The sequence below is a fragment of the Agelaius phoeniceus genome, chromosome 8 (genome assembly GCF_051311805.1).
Source record: "Agelaius phoeniceus isolate bAgePho1 chromosome 8, bAgePho1.hap1, whole genome shotgun sequence".
Lineage (NCBI taxonomy): Eukaryota > Metazoa > Chordata > Aves > Passeriformes > Icteridae > Agelaius > Agelaius phoeniceus.
Window position 1 is genome coordinate 14,500,367 of NC_135272.1, and position 21,974 is coordinate 14,522,340.

Below are 21,974 nucleotides of genomic sequence, written 5' to 3' on the forward strand. Positions count from 1 at the left end.
TTACAAAGCTCTGCTATCTCATTTCCCAGCTTCAGGAGATCCAACAAACCCTTGCTGCAACATTAAAATACAACATTGCTGTCTGTATTAAAAAACAAAAAAAATAAAAAGACTAGACAGGGAAATATTTTGCTACATTTTGTTCCACAGATCTTTCAAAAGGTGTATAACTTGTAATATGTCTGACTTAAAGGTGCATCTGGAAATATATGAATTACAAAAATTAACTAAAAGTGTATCTGGAATTACATTTGACACTGTCATTACAGAAAAATTATTAACAGAATATGATGCCACCCCTATGTAACTCTCTTACATTCAAATTTTCTTTAAGCAAAACTTTGTTGCATAAAAAAAATTGCAATTTTATTGCTAACTCTTCATTTTACAATTGTGATACACTTTTGAAAATAACTCATTACACAATACAACCACTTTCAGACAGGAAAGAAAGTCTGCACCACTATATTTAACTCTTAATTTTTGATCCAGCAGATTGCCCCACTCACAGTGTAATGGTTTATGGGCATATTCACTCAGGGCACATAAAAGCCTCTCATTCTCCCATGTTAGTATATTCAAAACAAGGGCAGAATCTGCTTCCAAGACTGATACACGCACAAAATTTTCCACTAATTGCAACACTACAACTTCCCCAAGACATCATGTTGGGAGAATGTTAAAAAGAAACAAAACCCCCAAAAAAATCCCACCAAAGCTAAACAAAACCAACCCAGTTTCTGAAAAATCTAAAACTTTGTCAGCAAAATATCAGGCTGTTAGAAATCATTGTGAAAGTTCTGGGATTGCTTCATTTGTATTATTTTAGCAATTCTGCCTGAAAGTTTAAAAGGAAAAGGGACTTGGCAGACAAGCTCCATAACAGGCTTTGAGAACAAGACCTTGTGGGCTGAGTTTCATGCTAACAGGAAACTGCTCAGTCTGGATTTAATCAAGAGGGCATCTCTTCACTGACACAGCCAGGCTACCCAAAGGCAAAGGAGTTTTCATGTTTGCCTTAGAGCTCTCTGCTCAGAGCTACACTCTACTCACTGCCACGAAAAAAAGCTCCTAAAGCTCTCTGCAATTTTTTACAGGGGTGTATTGTTAGTGGTACCAACAAATGATACCAGTTTTCACTGTTTTGTGCACCCAAGGAACAAAGAAAAGCTCTCCAGCTCTTTTTTGTCTCCTTCAGCACCGTGTCCAGTGGCTAACACAGACCTCAACATTTCAGGGCTTCAGTAACATTTTCTTGGTCCTCTAAAATGAACAGATACGGCATTTTATAATCTGATTTATGTCTTTTAAAATCTCATTTTGATTTTTCAGGCAACAGATTGTAACCTTGATAATCTGCAAGAATAAGTGATGAGCAAGTAGCTTCCTACAAGACAGACAGCATCTTCCAAAAGCAAACATAGAAAGATTAGATGGAAGTATATACTTGCAAATCCTTCTTTTCTGAGGTTGTGTGTGTACTGATGTAGTGTCATTCCAATAACTTTACTAACCCTTGCCAATGCTGTACCTTCAGAGGGGCCCACTGTCCTTAAGGTGATCATCTTACAGCTCTACAGCATTAAACATTACCTACATACACAGTTCTTGCTGAAACAGGAGAGCTCCGTGCACACTAAAACACATCCAGGCTGAAAAGCTTCCTCCAAACACTACCTGTTAAGCTCCTGTGGGAATATAAACTAACTATAAACACCACCAGTGCCTAAACAAATGCTACAACCTAGCAAGAGGGATTAGAGACTCAAGAAAAAAAAGGAAAGTTAAAACTCTGCTCAGTACAGAACCAGGCTGCTACCCAAACAGACGTACAGAACTGCAGTCATTATCTTAGAAATACCACTGGAAAGAATTGCTTTCACCCAAAAAACCCACTGCTCTGCACAGGTTTTTTCCAATGCAAATATTATCTGTTGAGATCCTGGAACTGAGAATCGTGAAATGAGGTCAATCTAATTGTTTTTCATTACGCAGACTGGAAAAAATACTAAAACAACTAGGATGAACAATAAGAAAAAGAGGTAAAAATATTCTTCAGGCTCGGTCGTTTGAAACATTACCACTCCACTACAGATTTGTTTTATCAGAAATTCTGAAGTTTTTTTCAGGAGCATCTAACTAGCACTTTAAATGCATTTTTACTGATTTTGACAGATTCTTAAATGCTCTTCATTTTCCTTGAAACTTACAGCTTTACCAGATGGAGAGTTTTCCACTCTGTTTTTATTAACTTACTGGACAGACACACTATGCTGGAATAAAAGTGCCTGAAGTGCAGTAACTCGTACATTAATTCAAAATAAAGCACTCTAATCAAGTCACTGTCTAAATATGAGTCTGTTTTAACCTCCTCAAAGTAGAAATTAGATGCTCTTCGTGATTTTAACCTCACTTTTTTCACATTGCTTCCTTACACACAGGTTCTCCAGCACATGTCTTTAAAATCTACACTCATCCTTGGGGGAAATAAAAAAAAGGGAGGAAAAAAAATCAAATCATGGAATTTGAAAAGCTCAATTATGGCACTCCAAAAGCTCCAGAACTATAAGCATCTATGTCAGTCTAAGAGAAGTAAAGCCGAAAATACCCTTTATTTAACACGCAGACACACATCACTAAAGAAAACAGCAAGACATATGAAACAGAAGTTGTTTAGCTGTCTTAGTCAAGTATTTTGGTAAAGAACAACTGCAAAGACATTAACAACTTCGGTGACAAAGCGTTTCCTTCCAACAAAGACCTCGATGGAGTTTTTAACCGAGCGAAGGAAGCGGGATCGCGCTGCGGCTGCCGGACAGACAGACAGACCCACAGCAGCTGACATTCATCTGCACCCAGCTCCACCGCATGACCGCCGAACAAAAAAACCCTCTGAGAAGTGCGGATTTTGCCCAAACAATGCCACATAGCAGTGCCTGCGCTAATCTTATCAAACACAGTCACAAGTATTTCAAGTGCTTTTGGGCCAGGCCGTTCCCATCCCGGCCGCCTCCCGCCCTCAGCTCTCAGGGCCCGGCACATCCAACACTGCCCAGCTCCGAGCACAGAAAACAGCCTGAATGGAGGAAAATTGCAAATCTGGAGCAGAATTTCCAGCCTAGAAAACCTCTGTGCCCAGGTGCCAGCACAGAAAACACTCTGCAAGGGGCAAAACTGCAAATTTGAAGCAGAATTTCCAGCCTAGAAAACCTCTGTGCCCAGCTGCCAGCACAGAAAACAGTCTGCAGGGGAAAACTTGCAAATTTGGAGCAGAATTTCCAGCCTAGGAAACCTCTGTGCCCAGCTACCATCAGGAAAAACAGACTACATGGGGCAAAACTGTGACTTTGGAGCAGAATTTCCAGCCTAGGAAAGGTCTGTGCCCAGGTGCCAGCACAGAAAACAGTCTGCAGAGGGAAAACTGCAAATTTGGAGCAGAATTTCCAGCCTAGGAAAGCTCTGTGCCCAGCTGCCAGCACAGAAAACAGTCTGCAGAGGGAAAACTGCAAATTTGGAGCAGAATTTCCAGCCTAGGAAAGCTCTGTGCCCAGCTGCCAGGACAGAAAAGTCTGCAGGGGAAAACTTGCAAATTTGGAGCAGAATTTCCAGCCTAGGAAAGCGTGGCTGGCAGTGCAGGGCCTGGGTGGCCAGCAGCGGATGTCCTGCAGACAAAGGCAGATGCTTTTATCCTACAGTGCACTTGGAAATGAAATGAAATAAAATTACGCCAGAGCTCTCCACAGAACTCTCTCCACTTCAATAACTCTCATTTCCTCGTTTTGGATACTGTTTAAAAAACAAACAAACAAACAACAAAACCAAACCAAACAAACAAACACAAACCAAACAAAAGAAAAAAGAAACACCAAAACACCCACGCAAAACCAGAATTCTGCATACTGACTGCACCAAACTCAGAAGCCAAAATAAGTTTATGAACTTTTTCCTAAGCTCCAAAAAGGAGGGGGATTCCTGGATTTCCAATGCTCCACCCTTTTCCTTTCCTTTCTTGCCACATAAATACCCGTTCTTGGCAGCGACCCAGAGTTTGCAGGACCAATTAATTCCATGATCATGACACAAAAGGCATTCTTGTTTTCTCCTCCGAGCTCACAGCCTGGCTGGTATCTGTCTGAAGCGCTGGCAAACAGTCACAAAAGCTGTGGGGCAGATTTAGAGGGGAAAAGAGAAAAGGAAAAAGCCTCTTACACAAATGCTGCTGCTCAGTTTCAACTTTTTCACTCATTCACCTCGCAGCTACTTAAAGCCTCTTTGGAGAAAATAAGAAACAAGAAATAAATTTCATGGTGCTGAGCTTTGCATTCTCACACCTTCTGAAGCGATGCAAATTTTGACTCATTTGGGTACCAGTGAATTTTGTGGGACCAGCTCTACATTAATCAATGCAAAAGTAAAGAAGCCTAATTCACAAATCACCTCTCCCTGCATCCATCTAAAGGAGTTTTAGCAAGTGCATTACTAAATTGAATCTTCAAAGAGGTCCAGGTTAAAATGGCTTTGTGCAGGTCTTACAAGTGCTGGAGCTTATCCAGCCCTGGGAACATAGAAATTCTGAATTTACCCACTCAGAAGCATCTGTGCAGCAAGGAATGTAACCATGTTATTCACTGAGAACCAAGTGATCCAGGAGGCTCACTGTGCAGCATACAAGGTTTTTAAATAAAGAAAAAAATCACCTGAACAGCTCCAGACCTCCATCTCTACCTTGTAAATGTATAAATCCCTATGATTTATGCATTTACCTTCTTGTCCCTTCCTACCTACAAGAAGTTCCCTCTCACCTCTCTTGCTAGAAAGACCTTGACCAAAACCAATACAAGACCTCTCACCTTCTTCTCTCATCTGACTTTGTGTCATCATTGAGTTAACTGAACCTGAATCATGAGATTATTGATGTTTCTTTTTTGTTTGTCATGTTACACAGATCTGCAGTTCACCACAACCCTGTTCCCTCTTAGGCATGCCAGGGATGTATTATTTTCATAACCTGTATTATGAAATATTCCTTGTGGTGGTTTTGAGTGGACACTGAAGCTTAGCAAGTTTCTAATTTGAAACTGAAAAGCAAGAAAAAGAAACCAGTAAGTCAGGTAAGGCTCTTAGTCATGTGCATCTTACATTGTTGGAGGTATATCTGTCATCAAATGACATTTACTACAAACACTCTTGTAATCCAGTAAATAAATGTGTCCCACACTAAGTATCTTCCCAAAGCCCTTCTGTATTAGAAGAAAATTATTTGTAAAACTCAGTATCCTCCTCTCTTCAGTGCCCAGAAACACCAAGATGTCCAATCTCCAAACCAAGCAGTAAATAAATATTCAAAATAATAAACAGCTAAGTGAACAGAGCACCAGGATGAAGGCAAGGAAATGGGTGCCCATTTTGGCAGTACAATCAGCTCATTTTCTAAAATATTTTGAGTTCTGGAGCCAAAGGAAGTGTTACACAGTGTGTCTCTGAGAGAAGAGCTCTACAAAGTCTCCTGGGACTTGCCTAAATTAGTTGTGAAAAGTACTAACAGCTTTTCCAGGTATGGATTACAGAAGGTCCTTGAGGAGGTAAAGGCAGCTGGGGCAGCTCTCCTTTGCCCCAGAAACAGTAATTGCTGCTTCTGTTCACAGCCTTTATCTTAACTCCTCTTCCTCCTTCTCCACACTCTCACAGCTTCCAGTCTGCCCTGGAAATCTGGAAGTGCCAAAGCACCCAGGAACCTTTACTGGGAACCATAAGGGAGAAGAGGTGCTGAGCAAAGAAAACGAGTACAAAAGGTGGCAGACAGCTTAAACTTTTCACTTGAGTCTGAAACAGTTTCTTGTGATTCTGATTACAGATTACAGGGATAGGTACAGTGCACCTGCCATCTGACAAATACTGACAGGTTCAATCTCATAGCACAGAAAATTCTGTATTTATATGCAATATTTCTAACCTGCCTTGATGTTAAAAATGACAACTCTATGCCTACCCTAAGAAATGCCAGAGGAAAGCTATTATTTAAATGCTGTTTGTGAAACAGTGGTCAGCAAAGCCCTTTGCCATGTTTCTTTTGAAAATGCTGAAATACACTGTCATTTTTAATAAATACCAAGCGTAGCAAAAAGAGGGGATGATTGATATTACCACTAACTCAGTCAGACAGATTTCATATGGGATCACGATTTTTGACTACCAACAGAATACCTGTCCTGTGACAAGTCACACTATTTTTATCTCCTTCCAGAAATGTAATTTAAATTAATTGTGGAGCTCATCATCACTTTCTGCTCAGTCAGTAGAAACAAAGAAGGTCCTGTATGAGGCAGCAGGCAACAGTGCTAAATTCAAAATGGATTTAAGGATGCCACAAGTAATAATTCTGTTGCATAATAGAAGCACAAATGCACATTACATAACCCAAAATGCTTTTATTCCTCTTAATGGTATTGTTGGCTTTCCTTTCACACTGTAAAGCTTGCTCAAGGAGTACACAGAAATTAAATTTATACTGAGTCAGGAAATCAATGTAAACTGCCACTGTATCCAGTGTAAACAACAAGGAAAGAGTGATAAATTACTATAGTATGAATAACTGGAAATTAAACCTGTAGGTGAGGGGAGATGACATGCCTTCTGACAGAGGAGAAAATACTTAGCAGAAGATTGATTCATATTCTTAAATAAACTGAACAAGGTATTTTTGTGGAACAACAAATACCCAAGAAATGTTGTGACATGTTTCATAATAATTAATTATTATTATTAATGTGAGCAATCCCTAATGCCAAATTTTTCTAAGCTTTTAAGAAGAAATGGGTTAGCAGTCAGTAACCACTTTTATGACCAAAGCATGGAAACATACCTGAACTACATTATAAACTTCATTTCCATGGCTGTGCTTTTTACTACCCTTTGTTTTGAAACTAGGAGGCCTCTTCAGGGTGGGGTCTGAGTAGAAAAAGCAGTAATAGGAAGCTAATGTTTCCTAATATTAAGTGTTACCAGCTTGAATATTTATTTATGTGCTGAGAGTCCAAAAATATTAACTCAATCATTAGTCCAGGCCAAACTGCATTTTTACTAAATTATGCAGCCATCACAAGGGATGAGGCATAGTATCTCCTGGTGTTCCTCTCCTGCACACACACCCCCCTCCAGAGGCAGGGAGTGACTGTGTTTGGCCACACGTGTGTCTGCAAGCCATGGCTACATCCTTGTCCCAGCTGTACAGGTACATTAGGAGAAGTTCTGCATTTCACAGGACCAACAGAGGCTGTGGCAACTGAACCACCACCCACCTGCACACATGAGTGCATCCTCCCAACTGCAGCACCAGTGGTGAACCCTCCTCTTCTGCCCCAGCACAAGCAGTGCGAGCTGGCCCTGAACCCTCCGCAGATATTTGTGTTTTGGTTTCAGAATGCTGTGTTGCACTTGGACTGAAATCCTTAGGCAATGGACATAAATCAAAACACATAATTATGTGGAAGTATTGAGTCAGAATGCAAAGTAAGTATAGCTTGCAAGTAAGGAGGGGAGAAAAAAAGAAAAAAATGCCAGATAAATCAGAAGTTGTCCACTTTGGTTTAATTTTTCTTCTTTTTTGAGGGGGTTGTTGTTTAACTACCCACCAGGAGTTAATAGCATACCTCTGCTCTTCCCTGTCCTGTTCTCCCTGACCACCTGATGTTTTCCTGAACAAAGTGCCTGTTTTTGCAGGAAGAATGCAAGCCTCATGCTTTAAGTAAGTGTGCAAGAGTTCATTCACATTTTCTCTGCTCCAGAGAGCCAGGAGCCTGGAGCACAGCCAGAATCAATCCGAAGCACTCCATGGAAGGAATGCAAAGGCCTAAGATCTGCCTTCCAAGTGAAACATGTTGTTGTTACTCATGGGGCATTTCCAACAGCAGCACAATGGGCTGCCATCTCCAAACCCAAGACACCAGCCCTGCCCTAAAGGGTTTCTACTCTAAGAAACACAAAATGCATCAGAAGTACAGCCAGAGATTACTACAAACCAAGCAAATAAAAGCAGAGGAATATCTTAATAATAATTTTCTTGCTGTATTTGCATGGAATATTAAAGCTAGGTTTCAAATGCACCTCAGGAGCATTTAGCTAATTAATTTATTTTGTACTGAAGACAACAGCTAATCCAGATGAGTGCACTGACTTGTTTGCATCCCAACACCAACACATCTCTGAAATGTTGTGAATCTCATCTGACAAGTTCTATCCACAGGAATCCTCTAAACAACTGAAGGACATTCTGCACTCAATTCGAGTCAAAACAAAAACTCAAGCTTGTGTGGGGCATGAACTATATTTAGGAAGGAATAAAACCCCAGGTAGCTCTAACATGATGGTCTATTTCTGCTTTAGGATTTATGGACACTAACACAGAGCCACTGGGATCTGGCAGTCTAATGAGATCTACCACAAGTCTCCAGTTTGAAGCCCAAGGGCTATCTCAAAGCATTCAGTCATTCCATATTGTTCAGTCATTCTGAGGTTTTTCAATGGAAAATGCCACTTAGTAATAAAAACATGCTGTTTTACTTGCACAGAGAGCCCATGCACTCCCCAGAAAGGAAGAAACAGCTACTGACTGGAAGAAAGGTTGAGTCTCCATGGGGAGAAAGGCAGTACAAAGCAGGTGAGGGGGTGGGAGGGGAAAAGAAAATAATCCTTCAAACTGCTTTCAAACCAAAAAGGGTGGGAAGAATATAAGAGAAAAAAATATATATTCAATACACTATAATAACAGGATTACTCCACAAAAGCACTTGAAATGCCTACACCTCCTTAGTGCCATTGTGGCCCAGGGGCAGCACTGGTGGCTGCTGTCATAGCCATGTGCAGAACAGCCATGGAGGTGGCACAGGAAAAAGTCAAAACTCCATCAGTCTGCAACCCAGAAGAGCAAAAGGTCAGTGAATGTCACCATGCAAAGTGGCACAAAGCTTCACACCTGAGGTGGAGCTGCCAAAATCTCATTTTGATTGGCAGAGCTTCTGAAGGCAAGCTACACTCTGATGTGCAATAGATGGTTTCTGCAACTAAACGGAAATAAATGGGAGAGGCCAGAAAAAAAGTCTGCTGAAAGTCCTACCCTCAGAGGTGCCACGGTGGCACACAGATCTGAGAAAAGACCTGAAGGGTTACAGTAGGTAGAACATTACATGTTTCAGCACAGTGCTTGGAAGTGACAACAAAAAGCAAACAGAAAATTGTCTGAGGAGCCCACATGTAGAGTACCCTGCTCTGCTCAAGCTGCCTCATTTTTAAAGCAGTTATTGTGAAGATGAATGGGGGAAAGCAAAGGGCAGCCCACACAATTCCTGCTTTTGCAGAGTCTAAAACTGCACAGATGCAAACTTTTGCTTTACACACATAAAAAAAAGAACAAGATCTGAGCACCCAGAGTTCTCCTTAAACAGGAAGAGCTTGCAGGGCTGCTGGAAAACCAGCCCACACCAAACTCCTGTACCATGGGGCAATATGGCCCTGACACCTCCTGGGCATTAAAGTCCTCATGATTCTTTTGATAAGTGTTCAATCTTATTCTCCCTCATTAAACATTTGCTGCAAATAAATTGAAACCAGAACTTCATAAACAGCCACACATAATAATTATAATTATTAAAACTAAACTAGAGTTTAAAATTCCTCTCTTCTAACCAGATGCTATAGAGCAAGGTGAAGAAATAACACACATAACATTCAGAATAATAAGTCTAAAGGAAAAGGCTCTTCTCAGCTGCAGGACATGTTTATTTCATCCCTAAATCACAAAAATTATTGTCTTGTGTTTTGAATCTCATGCATTTGTTTTCATTATTTATATAAATGTTCAATCCTCTCTGAATCCTCCTGGACTTGGTTGGACTCAATTACTCTGCCAGCAGCAAGACCCTTCAGGTTAATTACACACAATGCAAAATCACTAATTTCTTTTCCCCCTTGCTTTCAAAACCACCCTGGAGATAACATGTCCCTTCTCCACTCAGTGTTTTGAAGGCTTTTCCTATATCCTCCTATTCATTGCCAGAACAGAGCCTCAGTCCTGTGAGGATTTATTGTAAAACTTGTACATCAGCCCCAGACGCACCAAGACACAAATATAACAGTCCTCACCTTTTTGGTGTCTCCAACCCCCCTCCACCTGTGGATCCTCTTTCCAGTTCTCCTGCCTTTGAGATGAGGGAACAAGCACCAGGAACGAGTGAGGAGTTACTGTCATCTCCCTAACAGTATTTTCTAAGCTTCACTCCCCCCTTCCCTGCTGTAACTTAATATTTGAGCTTCCTTTCACAACTGTTGTTGCATGGGGGGCAAATGCTTCCACAGAACTCTGGACTCTCAGAAGTCCAGGTCTTCTCCCCAGGTGGTTTTACTTAATTCACTTCTGGTCCTAAATTGTTTCCAGGTGCTGCTGTGGCTTGCTAAGCAGCTGCTCCTCGCTGCATGTGTCACATGTGAAGAAGATATTCACATGATAACAGTGTGAAGCCACTAAATAAATATTACCATGCAGCTCTAACAGCCAATCCATCTCCCTCGACTTTTTTAATGGTTCAAACCCTTCAGCAGCCTCAAAACCCCAGCCTTTTTGAAGTCACATTGTCCCAGAAACACTTTTTCCCCATCTCTTTTCCACCTCTCCAATGAAAGGGGAATCTCCCAAACCCAGGCCACAGCACTGAGGCTGAATTCTAATCCCTACCCAATCCTACTTTTGTGCTGTGTTACATTACAACATCCAACATAGTCAGTCTAGAGAAAATCTGCAGCCATGTTTTGAAAGTTATTTGGATGAAAGGTGCTGTAAGAATGCAAGACCATTATCTCTTCACTTGGGTGTTTCTGCTTTCCTTGCAGTCCCTAAATTGTCACCTCTTGGTGGCATGGTGCTAAACTGAAGTACAGTATTCAGACATTAGCATGAGTTCAGTTTGGTCCAAGGTAAAAGGATTTCCATGTCCAAAACACAGAATTCCTCACTATGGCTTTAATACTTTATTTAAATTTAAAAAAATAAATAAATAAAATGAAACACACATCCTCATAATCAATAAAATTCTTATTTCATAAGGTGTAAAAACTTCACATAGACTATAGTTGAGCCCTACATGCTAGTGTACTATCCAGGAGGAATACAAGTCACTTCTGAAGAGCATGTATGGCCACTGAACATAGTGCTTTTTGAGGTGAATCAAGGGCAAAAGTACTTTTGGGAGACTGCAGGAGCAAACTGTGACACCTTCCCAGAGACAACTGCTGGTGAGCTGCTCAACCCTTCAGGAATGAGGCTCCAATTCCTTTTAGGAATCATCTTTCACAGTCTCTGATACTATCTTAATGTGGTATTAACACTAAGACATCACACACCTTTTGCCCTTGCTTTACAAGACACTACACAGTGACTACACAAAGGCAAGGAGGAGCAGGATCCACACCTCGCATTTATTTACCCCTGTTACACAAAATAACCCTGTTTTCTCCAAGGGGCTAAGCCATGATCTGACTACTTTGTGCTGGCTTCTTCACACAGGTGCACCCCCTTATAGTGCTGGCTAAAGGAAATTATATATTTAAAAGCAGCAGGAGTAAAAGATGCAAGTTCAAAGCGTGCATTTACACACATATTTTTAATTAGCTTTACCAAGGTTAAATTTAAATCCAAGTGTGACTAACTACATAAAATGTTTCAGCCTGTTCCTTAAATGAAGGCATCAAAACCCCAACAGTGAAACTAATGGTTTCTCCAGGGCTGTTCTCTGTACAACATCTCAGTCCAGTTCATGTGCTGCATCTCACAGCTTTCCGATGACACATAGCCACATGCCTTGCCAACTCTTCCTTAACCCAACAAGTGACCTACATCTAGCATTCAGAGAGAAAGTGCCAGCTCCTTTGCAGAGCAAGCAAAATTTGGGGCTTATTCCTTTCTCTTACAGCTTCTTAAAACAGCAAGCAAGATAACACTCAGTGATGTCAGCAGCAAGACAGTTAAGGCACTGGAATTTAGGGAGAACCTGTAGCATCCAAGTAGCACAGCTCAAAAAAACAGTCATCCTGGCTGTCAGAGGAATTCCCAGGGGAAAGCAATTACAGCACAGGATGTCATTCTAAACCTGCATGTCACAGGTAAATGCCAAGGGCAAGTTTTGTCCATGAGCAGGCTTGCTGGGAGATATCCAAAATGCAGATACACACAATGAGTGCAGCAACAGAACAGTTTCCAGCAGCTTTACTCAAGAGCCTCCCTTAACCCTTTTTATTCCACTTAATATAAGAATCCTTAGCAAGAGGTGCCCCTGCACAGCCCCAGGAAGGCAGGCTGGCCCTGTCTCTCCCATGTTCCTCATGGCTGTGCCAGGGTATCCCAGCCCTAACTCAGCCTTCCTAACACCACAGGATTAGAGCACTGCCACCCTGTCACGCTTTGGCAGCTTGGAGTGGCAGGTTTTACACTTTACACTCAACTGAGAGCATAACACTGTGCTACAAAGCCAGTCACCCTTCTAATTATGCATGCTGGACTTGGAACTGGCAAAGTAATGGACAGTAATCTTTCAGGCTTCCTTTTTAGAACTCTTAATAGGGTCAGTTTCCATTTTTGAGTGTCCGTTGCACACACAGCCTCTATTAACCAGCTGATGACTGTATCCAAGACTGCTACTGAGGATATCCCTGCAACCTAAACCAGGAAGCCAGGAGAAAAATATTCCATGAGAAGTCATTAATAAGGGCTGTGAATGGTACCATGGTACTATTATGCCCACAAGTGAAGGAAGGACAGGAGGAAAGAGCCTACTCCAAACCAAAACACAAGCTGAGCGAGATGCCAAAGCTTTCTTTTGGATAACTGAGTATATGTCTATAGGTAAAATCATTTTGTTCCCTTGGAATACAGTACCTTGTGGGTCTCCAGCACCCAACAGCCATCTTCCCCCAAGCAAACCCCGTGTGAGCACAGCCCATCCTTCTTCCCTCTCCAAGACAGCTCCTCGGAGACTTTGAAGTGGATGATAGCACAGCTCAGTTTCCACAGGAAGCCTGTCAGCTCCTTGGGAGCTGCTTTTCTGCTTCTGCCAAATATACAGCCAGAACTACACCCTGGCCTTGGTCTGGGCAGTCAGGACAGGCTGAGGGAACCTGATTTAGCAGAGGGAGGCTGCTTTAGCCAAAAGTGACCAACACATGCTCTAAATCAAGAGACAAAACAGCAAGCTGCAACAAGGACAATGATCAGCCCAGCCCTTGCCTGCTGCTTCCACAGGAAACTGCACTCGACCAGAACATCTGGGATCTAAGGGCAAGATGAAAAAGAAATCACAGAGCTGGCTCAGAAGGCAAGTGGGAGGGCAGGAGCAGGCTAGAGAAAATGTGAGGTTTTACTTCTTCCTAAATGCTGATGATTCCAGGCACCACTTAAATCTCAACCCATAGTTAGGAGGTCTGTGCTGGAAAGAAAGAAAGAAATCCAGACTAAAGCTTCTTTCCTGACACATTGATCAAGTCAGAGAGATGGTTGTGTCCCAGGACCCAACTGGGATACAGATTAGTTAGCCACAAGTTTTTGCAATATTTTTCTGTCTGAACTCTCAGCACAAACTTCCTGCCAATGTATGTGACTCTGGATGTGTTTAGAAGCCAAACTTGTGGTCACATGCAGTTTTCAGTGCAAGGCAATCACTCACACTAAATAAAAAAATATAAATAAATAAAATTTTTAAAAATAAAAATTTCTTTCTAAAACACCACAAAATTCCCAGAAAAGGTAATTATCAAATAATAGTAGTGCTAAGAATGCACACAAATATTAAGTGATAGATTTGCTTCTTTTCAGCTTTTCCGTCTTTCAGCATTTTAAGGTACTGAAAAGCACCCTTCTAACAGCAGTTCAATGACAATTTTGGAAGAACACGTTCTGCTATACACCCAGCATTACAATATTAAAGACACTTTAAAACAAGCTATGTTTTGCCTCCATCTCTGCCTGAACAAACCCCAGAGCCATAAGTTCAGCTGTAGCCAAAAAGAGAAAGCAAAAAGTAAAAACAAAGTTTCTAAAATCTCCTCTAGATGTGTAATCCATGCCTAATGAAGCCAAGCAGCCTGGCCATAAGTGAGCAGACTATTTATCTGTTATCTGGATATTTAAGACTCAAAGGAAGAGGAGTCCTTGTCATCCATCAGTAAAGCAAGAACGTTGATGGCGAGGATGGACTCCGAAAGCTCAGCAATCATTTCAGGTGTGGAGAATCAGCACTGAGGCTTGGGGAACTCCAGTTCCCAGCTGCATTTCCTGTGACCTGCCCCACTGGGTACTCACACATTGTAGGTCCCTTCCTCACTCCTTCCCAGATGAAGGACTCTGATAGGAAATACATTTGCAGGTATTCAGGAGCCCCTCGTTCCTCAGCATTCCCTCCCCTCCCAGGGCTGGACAGCAGTGGCCCATCCCTCCCTAACTCCTGCAAGGGGCAGATAAAGCACTCCAGCTGCTTAGCAGGGGGCTCGACAATAGCCACTTCACAGCATTTCAAAACCTCTTTGCTTATGTTTTAGCAATCTTGTCCACCCGCCCACACCACACCCGTGCCCTATTCTTCCTGCACCACTGTCCCCCCATCTCCCCACGAACTTCTCCACCCGCTGCTGTTTCCCTTCTCTCCAGCTGTTCACTGTCTCCCGTAGGTCACCGGCCGGAGTTCACCTCCCCTGGCACTGTCAGCACATTGCTCCTGGCCACAGAAATTCCGGTATTTAGCGGCTGATCTACTCGTACATCCACAGTCTGGCTGTCCCTTCCTACTATGGAATGACTCAGCTCGTCTCTGTCACTGCACGGGTACCTGGCTGTCAGTTCAAGACCAAAGCCCCCCCGAACTTTTGTCTCTTCTGCTTTGGTGCCTTTTCTCCACGGACAACAGCACCATCCTCTTTGACATCCAGCCTCCCTGCGGGCTGCAGTCACATCCTCAGAAGGAAGCTGAATCCCATTTTTCAGGTTCTTTCTGAAAATAAAGTTTCACAACACAATATTCTCTAACAACATCATTGAAATTCCTTGCTGTGCTCCCAAACCTTCCCTTCCAGTTACCAATATGCCTTTTTCTCTAGCCTGACATAATGCCATTCAAACTGATGACTGTCCACCCCACATCCTCCTGTTCCCCTCTTCTGTGTGTGCCATCTGTATGTACAAATCTCTACTTCTCCATCCTTTTCTCTCACAAAGATGTCAGGCCATGTACCTCAGCTTCCATGGCTTTTGTAGATTGTTCCTCTCTCCAGGATCCTGGAGACCTCTCAAAATCTATCCTGGAGACACCAAAACTCACTTTATTTTCAAGAAAAATGCATTCATGCTTTCTCTGGTTGAATCTATTGTGTTTGGGAGGGATTCTCTCTCAATATTTCTAGAAAGCACACTTGGCTTTTGAAGCTTTGATACCAATCATCAGCTAAGATGTATGTACAGACAATCCTCTTTTAATATCACGTCTGCACATTCTTTTAAGTCAAAACAGTGCTTTTGTGCAGCATCTCACAATACTGAGCTCCCACTAGAGCTTTTAATATTCCCTAATACTCTAGTGCTTAAAGTCTTAAGCTTCACTAAATATTTAGTGACTAAGTATGTGGTGACAAAACAGTGGCTGTTATTGGCATCCTTTGATGTTTAATATTAAATTTAAATCTAAAAAATTCAGTGATTATCCCACAGCTTCATACTACTGAAAGTTTCAGAACTGCTGATGCCTGCTTAAGTCACAGCCTGTTTCTCTTTTTCTTTTGTTAGATGTAGAAGTTTGAAACACAAGAAAGGCATTTCTGTATTTCAGTAGGCAAGTGTTTATGGTGCTGTAGTTGGAATCTTATGATTGGCCTTTAAACAATCCATTCTCTCATTACAGGGCCAACCACTCAGTGACCCTGGATGGGTTCTTAGGATGGAGAATCTTAAGGAAGGTTTATTAGACTTGACCTGCCACAAGAAGCTCAGTGCTTCAGAAGGGGTCATACTGCTAAGTGGACTTTTACAGGACACAAACTGACACTGAGAAAAAGTTTTTAAAAAAGTAAATCCAGGCATGCATATGATCAATAAGTGAGTTACTATGTTTGTTACTGTGAAGGCTCAATACTTGCTGATGTACAAATAGGTTGTTGACCTTGAGTCTTCAATCTAAGCCTGACTTCGAGTACCATCAAAAAAATAAAATCAATTGCTAAATCCAACACCTTGTTAATTTAGTGCTAATGAGTTCCAAAGCATAGAAAAAAAATCATAAACCCTTATAAACTCCAGATTAAAAAAAAAAAAAATAACAAAGTCACCTGATGACAGCTCTAAAAGAGACAATTTGGCTCTTCAAAGTCAAACTGCTGGGGGCAGGGATGGCTCTTCATAAATAATGCTCTGGGTTAGAGGCTATTTATTGATTTCAGGACCACAAAAAAAGCCTTAATAAAACAAGATCACAAGAAGAGCTTAAAATACTTAATGTTCTGAAGAGCTTAGGGAAACAAACAGCCCATATGTTCCAAAATATTTTTAAGTAATATACATAAGATTTGGGGGTTTTTGCTCATGAAAGAGACTAGACTGGAAGCTGAAGTTACAGATTTATGCCCAGAACAGGTGTGGATTTCTGACACATTATCTCCTTCCCCACAAACATTCTGACCTCAAAAAACCAACAACAGGCACAGGATCCTGACAGTCACTGCCCTGACCTTGCAGTCTCTGGTCCTCCTATTGGGATGGGCAGCATCAGCTGTGGGGATATGACCACAGGAAGATACAAGCTCCCCTCCTCTGAGAACAGGACCAAGGCCTGGCAAACTCCTTCTATTACAAGGAACAACACAGCCCAAGCAGGCAAAAAAAAAATCAGATTTTTTTTTGTATTCAAAAAACAGACTTTTCTAAACTATGTTTATGGGACACAGACACACTCAAAATGATCTTCACCTCTTCCACAAAACCAGCTGGGAAAGTTACAGGAGCTCAAATATACTTGATAGTATTTTCCTGGTAAAAACAGCAGGCAGAAATGGGAAATCTGCCACTCAAAGGAAGCAGATTTGAAATTATCTGTTCTGATGAGTACTCTGTGTACTTCTTGGAAACACGGGAAGGGGAGACTCTAAGCACTGTCTGTATGCAGGACGGAATTCGCTTATTTCTCCTGACGCTGGTTTCATCTCTGCTGCATTGCTTCATGTCACAGAGCCTTCACAAGAAAATGACTGGATATAAATCTCAGGGCAGTTGTAAAAGCCTTGAAAATATCAACATGGATACTACATCAAGCCAACTTCTTACATTACTGCCTTTGATCCCAAAGGAAAAAAAATAAACATAACAAAATACTATGAAAGTTACAGGCATCTCCTGCAGACCTGGCCCCAGCTGCCACAGCTGCACTGATTCCAATGAAGTGAGGACATTTTTTATCAGCTGGGGACTTGGCCTGATAAAGGTGAAGGCACTCAGCAGCATGTCAAATCAACTGTGTGCATTTAAGCTCATTTTACTTACCATTAAAGCCTTCGTGCTTTGAAAAACAGTACAGAGCTGTAATTCTTACAGAAATGCAATTAATTTCTCATCTGGCCAAGAAAGCAATACAGAAATAAGACCCAAACCAATGTTCCCTTAAGGTCAGAGGAAGTTTTGCTGACTTTGAGGGACCTTCACCAGTCAAAATAACATAACTACTTGTTTGGAGACCTGAGATAGGTTCCTAACAGCAGAAACAAGCCATAGTCCAGTCTGCAACAACTGTTAAACATTCAGCTTCTCGGACCATAAACTAAGATCCTTGTTTCTGCACCAAGAATCACCTGATACAGGGCCACAGCTGGTCAAATTGTTTTTACAGGTCAAGAAAAGAGGAAGAGTCAACACAAGGAGAGTGTTATTTCAGATGACCCAGGCAGACTAGTCCAGTGTTTGGTTTGTTCTTTTTAAAAAAAAAATAATGAGAGTGGCCAATGCTCGAAGTTAATATTGTAACAATTCCTGTGGAATTCAGCTCCCTGCACGGCTCCGAAGTCCATGAGCAGTCCTGCCCGCCGCCTCCGTGCTAGCCTCACTTACCCCCAGCCACCTTGCTCCTTTGTTGGCAGCCTGCTGAATCTGCACTTTTTTAAGGGTGACATTGTAGACAGCTCCGTCTTCTACCTCTTCACCCCCATCCTGAAATGTGGTCTGCCAGGAAAAGGAGAAAGAAAAATAAGATGAAAAGGAACGTTCTCCCTCTTCTGCAGACCACAATCAGTCCCAGGTGCTCTGCCGCTCCAGGCAGAGCAGAGGAGATGGGCAGCACAAAGCAAACACAGCAATCAAAGTAATCCAGGATACCCTTAGGTTGAGGGAACACTGGAGATATTCTTGGCAAGCTGTCCTTTCCTGTGGTATCGAGGTACCCGGACTTTCCATTTAACTGTTTTTCCCAGACTAGCACATATTTTAAATAGTTGCATAAAGTCTTCTAAGGAAAGAGTTTGGTTTTGATTAGCAGTCGTCTCTTTCGTTCCCTCTTTTCTACAGCAATTAGGCTCTTTGGCCTTTCATTTAGGGAAGGATTCGCACTTTTAAAACTGCTGAATTACTTCGTCACACAGCCTTGAATCTTTGAAGCTACTGAGCATTTAAAACATAGCGACATTTTCACTCTCTTGAGAAGGAGGGACTAGTGATTTGCTCTTCCAAAAACCTTATTATTTCAAGAACAAGGAAAAAAAAACCAAACAAACCAAAAACAAACCAAGCAGCTTTAGAGCCGGGGGAAAGCGGGGGAAGGGGGCACAGCATATCCCGGTACCAGGCACGGCATCGCCGGGCACGGCATGGCCGGCATCGGACACGGCACCGGGCGCAGCATCGCGGGGAGCGGGCACGGCACGGCTGGCACTGAGCATCGCCGGGCAGCGGGACCCAGGACAGGGCAGGGCAGGGGACGGGACAGGAGGGGACAGCCGGTTACCATTTTCGCTCTCCACAGCAGTTTCATCCTCGGTGCCTTGCCGGGCGCCGGGTCGGACGCGCTGCGCTTCGCCCGCCGCGGGCTGGGCCGAGCGGAGCCGAGCGGCCCCTGGGCTGCGCGGGAGGGACGGGCCGGGGGAGGGACGGACGGACGGACAGACAGACAGGGGGAGGCGGCCACGCCTGGCGCCGCCTCGGCCCGGCCCGCGCAGGGTTTCCTGTTGATGGCCCCGGCGGAGCGCCCGGCCCGGCCCGGCCGTGCCTGCGCTGCCCCGGCAGCCCCCGCTCCGCGCCCGGCCCGGCTCCCGGGGAAGCGCCTCCTCCTCATCTCCCTTCCCTTCCCTTCCCCTCCTTCCCTGCCCTCTCTCCTCTGCCGTGCCCGGGCAGGGCGCAGGGGAGTGGGGGCGACCGCGGGTCAGGTATCCGGGCTGCCGTAAGGAAGGAATTTTAAGCTGTGCTTAACTTTAAAAACTTACTTCTGCCCCTTGGGAAGTAAGGAAATTAAGGGTTTTAGTAAGCCCTGCCCGGTAGTCGCTGACACTGCCCTCACTTTTATTCTATATCGCTCACAAAAAAGCCCCCATGAGCCCCTCTGTGGATGCTCTAGCTGTAGGCACCTGCATGCTGATACGACGATCTCAAGACACCCTAAAACCCCACTAACTTCGTTACCTCCTGATCTGTCTTTAATTACCTGCCTTTTGGGACTTAAGTAAGGATGATTCAAGTGCACAAATTCCCGTGCAAGGCAAGGAAAGTGCTAAGAATTGAAACAGAGCTCAGACCTCCCAAAGCCCCTCACAAACCTCCAGCATGTTCCTGGTTTAATTTCCACCAGTGTTAGCACCTGAGGAGCATCGCAGGTTCGGGGGCTGTCAGCACTTGTACCTCTTAACATGAGAAACCAAACGAAAGCCAGGAATATTATTTTCAGCTACGAAACCAAGACTGAGCTGTGTGGTCACAGGTGCCCTGATCTGGTCACTTGCCAGGCTGTGCTTTTAGTTTACATGTGTGATCGTGAAGTGGTCGGCAGTAAACAGACATCAATAACCTGACTCAAGTGTACTGCACCGAATAATTGAAGTGTAGATTTCCCAGAGTCCTGTGGTTTCTCCTGTAAAACTGCAAAGAGCATTCTGAATGCTTTAGATTTTGCAAACCACTCTTCCACATCGTAATTTTAATGTGCAGAAAGTGGAGTGTGCCTTGAATCCCTCGTGGCCAGCCCAGCAGGTGTGTGAGTACCTGCAGAGCAAATTGCCATTGAACAGGACCAACATACCAGCATATGCAAATGCATATCCAGCCACAAGAAATGCAACACCAGAGCCAAAAAATTACTCTGAAATAAAAGCTTTTTTTGTGAGATTATGTCCTGGTGCCACAGTACATGCACTACCATCACTTTGGATGGCAGTCACAGAGCAATGGCACTTACTCTGTTTTTTTACTAAAAGAAAATGGCAGTGAGTTAATACAGTGGGAAGGAGCTCCTATATTTGATTCAATTGAGCTTCTCTTAAATCACATGTTTCATTATAGACATAGAAGGGACAAGCTCAGGACTTTCCATTCAAAGCAGAGCAAAGCCTCTCAGAAATGATGTTCCTGAATCCTCTTGGCCACTGACAAGTAACAGAGAGAACCTCCATCAGGAAGGAGCAGCAGATGACCTCCTACAGTTTAGCAAGCAGCAGAAAGCTACCATTTTTATTCATAGGATTTGCCATTAGTTGTGAACAGAGTTAGATTTTCTTCACAGATTATTTTTAGGGAGATACAGTGCCCAGGCTTTAGAACCATTGAATTGTTTAGATTGGAAATGATGTCTAAGATCATTGAGTCCAGTCATGTCACAGTGAAAGGTTACAGAAGGGGCAGTAATCAGACATTCTATTGATAACTGTCTGCCTCGGGAAAGGATATTTCAAGGCCCCTAAAAATCTGCCTTATATGTGCAAAACCTGATTCTTTAATACTGGAAAAGAGAAAAAGCATATGTAACACTTAGTTACATTTCAAGTCCATTATATAGTGTACAACCACTTATTTGAGACTGAGACAGAGTCTGAATGCACAGGAGAACATGCACAGGAAGACCAACCAGGCTCTGATTAATCTAAAAGATGTTCTGTAAAGACTTTAAGGAGAGAAAGAAGCCTGAAAATGAGGAAGAAGAGTCTACAACTCAGTTCAGTAGAACTGCTTGTTTGCTCTTTTAGCAGACTTTAATCACAAAACTGATCTACACCAATGAACCGTGCGGTCAACACCATGTTAAACATTTGGTTCTTTCCAAATCATGTTCGCATGCAATAACTACATTCCTGCCATAATCTAGCCCTGTGCCTGCCCTTTTTACCAAAGCAGAATTGTTCCTCTAATACATCTGAGCACTCATTCCCTCCCACTCAGAACCAGAGAGAAGCACAAATCCACTTGTGAATGCAACTTTGCACTTCTCACAGTGAAATGTTATATAAGAAAATACTTTGAGGTCTGGAAAGCTCTCAGACTGCAGATCATTGACCACTTACAGCCCAGCAAGGACTGGCCAACTGTGCACAGAGAAATAAGGTAGTGGCAGAGTGATGATTTTCCCTGGGTTTCAGCTGTTGCTACAGCTGGCACACAGACGCCTGCATGGGAAGACAAAGCACATGATCTATAAAGCAGCTGGAAATAAAGAGCAGCTCTGACTGCCCCTGCTCAGGGCCTGACAGGAGGAGAGGAGGAAACAGGAGTCAGACATCCAAATATAGAAAATATTTGGGAGAGCAAAGGAAAAGGAGAAAGCAACAAGGTGGTGTAAGAATGATCCCTGATAGGTTCTCCAGGAGAGAAAGAAATCACACAGCCTAAAAGGACAAAGCCATTATCTGAGGTGTGCATGCAGCTCACCTGCACTGGGCAAGGATGTTCCCTGGGAGATGGGGAAAAACCACACCACTGTCTCTTTTTT

General features: G+C 43.0%; 1 protein-coding gene across 1 annotated transcript in view; it reads right to left on the bottom strand.

Moving 5' to 3' along the window:
* RGL1 (ral guanine nucleotide dissociation stimulator like 1) overlaps positions 1-19,311 on the bottom strand; it is a 54,236-nt gene extending 34,925 nt beyond the window's left edge. Inside the window, exons 1-2 of the mRNA XM_077182045.1 lie at positions 19,011-19,311; positions 18,122-18,232 (exon numbers count right to left, since the gene is read on the bottom strand). Of these exons, the coding sequence (XP_077038160.1) occupies positions 18,122-18,232; positions 19,011-19,037 (138 nt within the window). The 5' untranslated portion in view covers positions 19,038-19,311. The remainder of the gene's footprint in view (positions 1-18,121; positions 18,233-19,010) is intronic.
* Between the last annotated feature and the right edge of the window lie 2,663 nt (positions 19,312-21,974).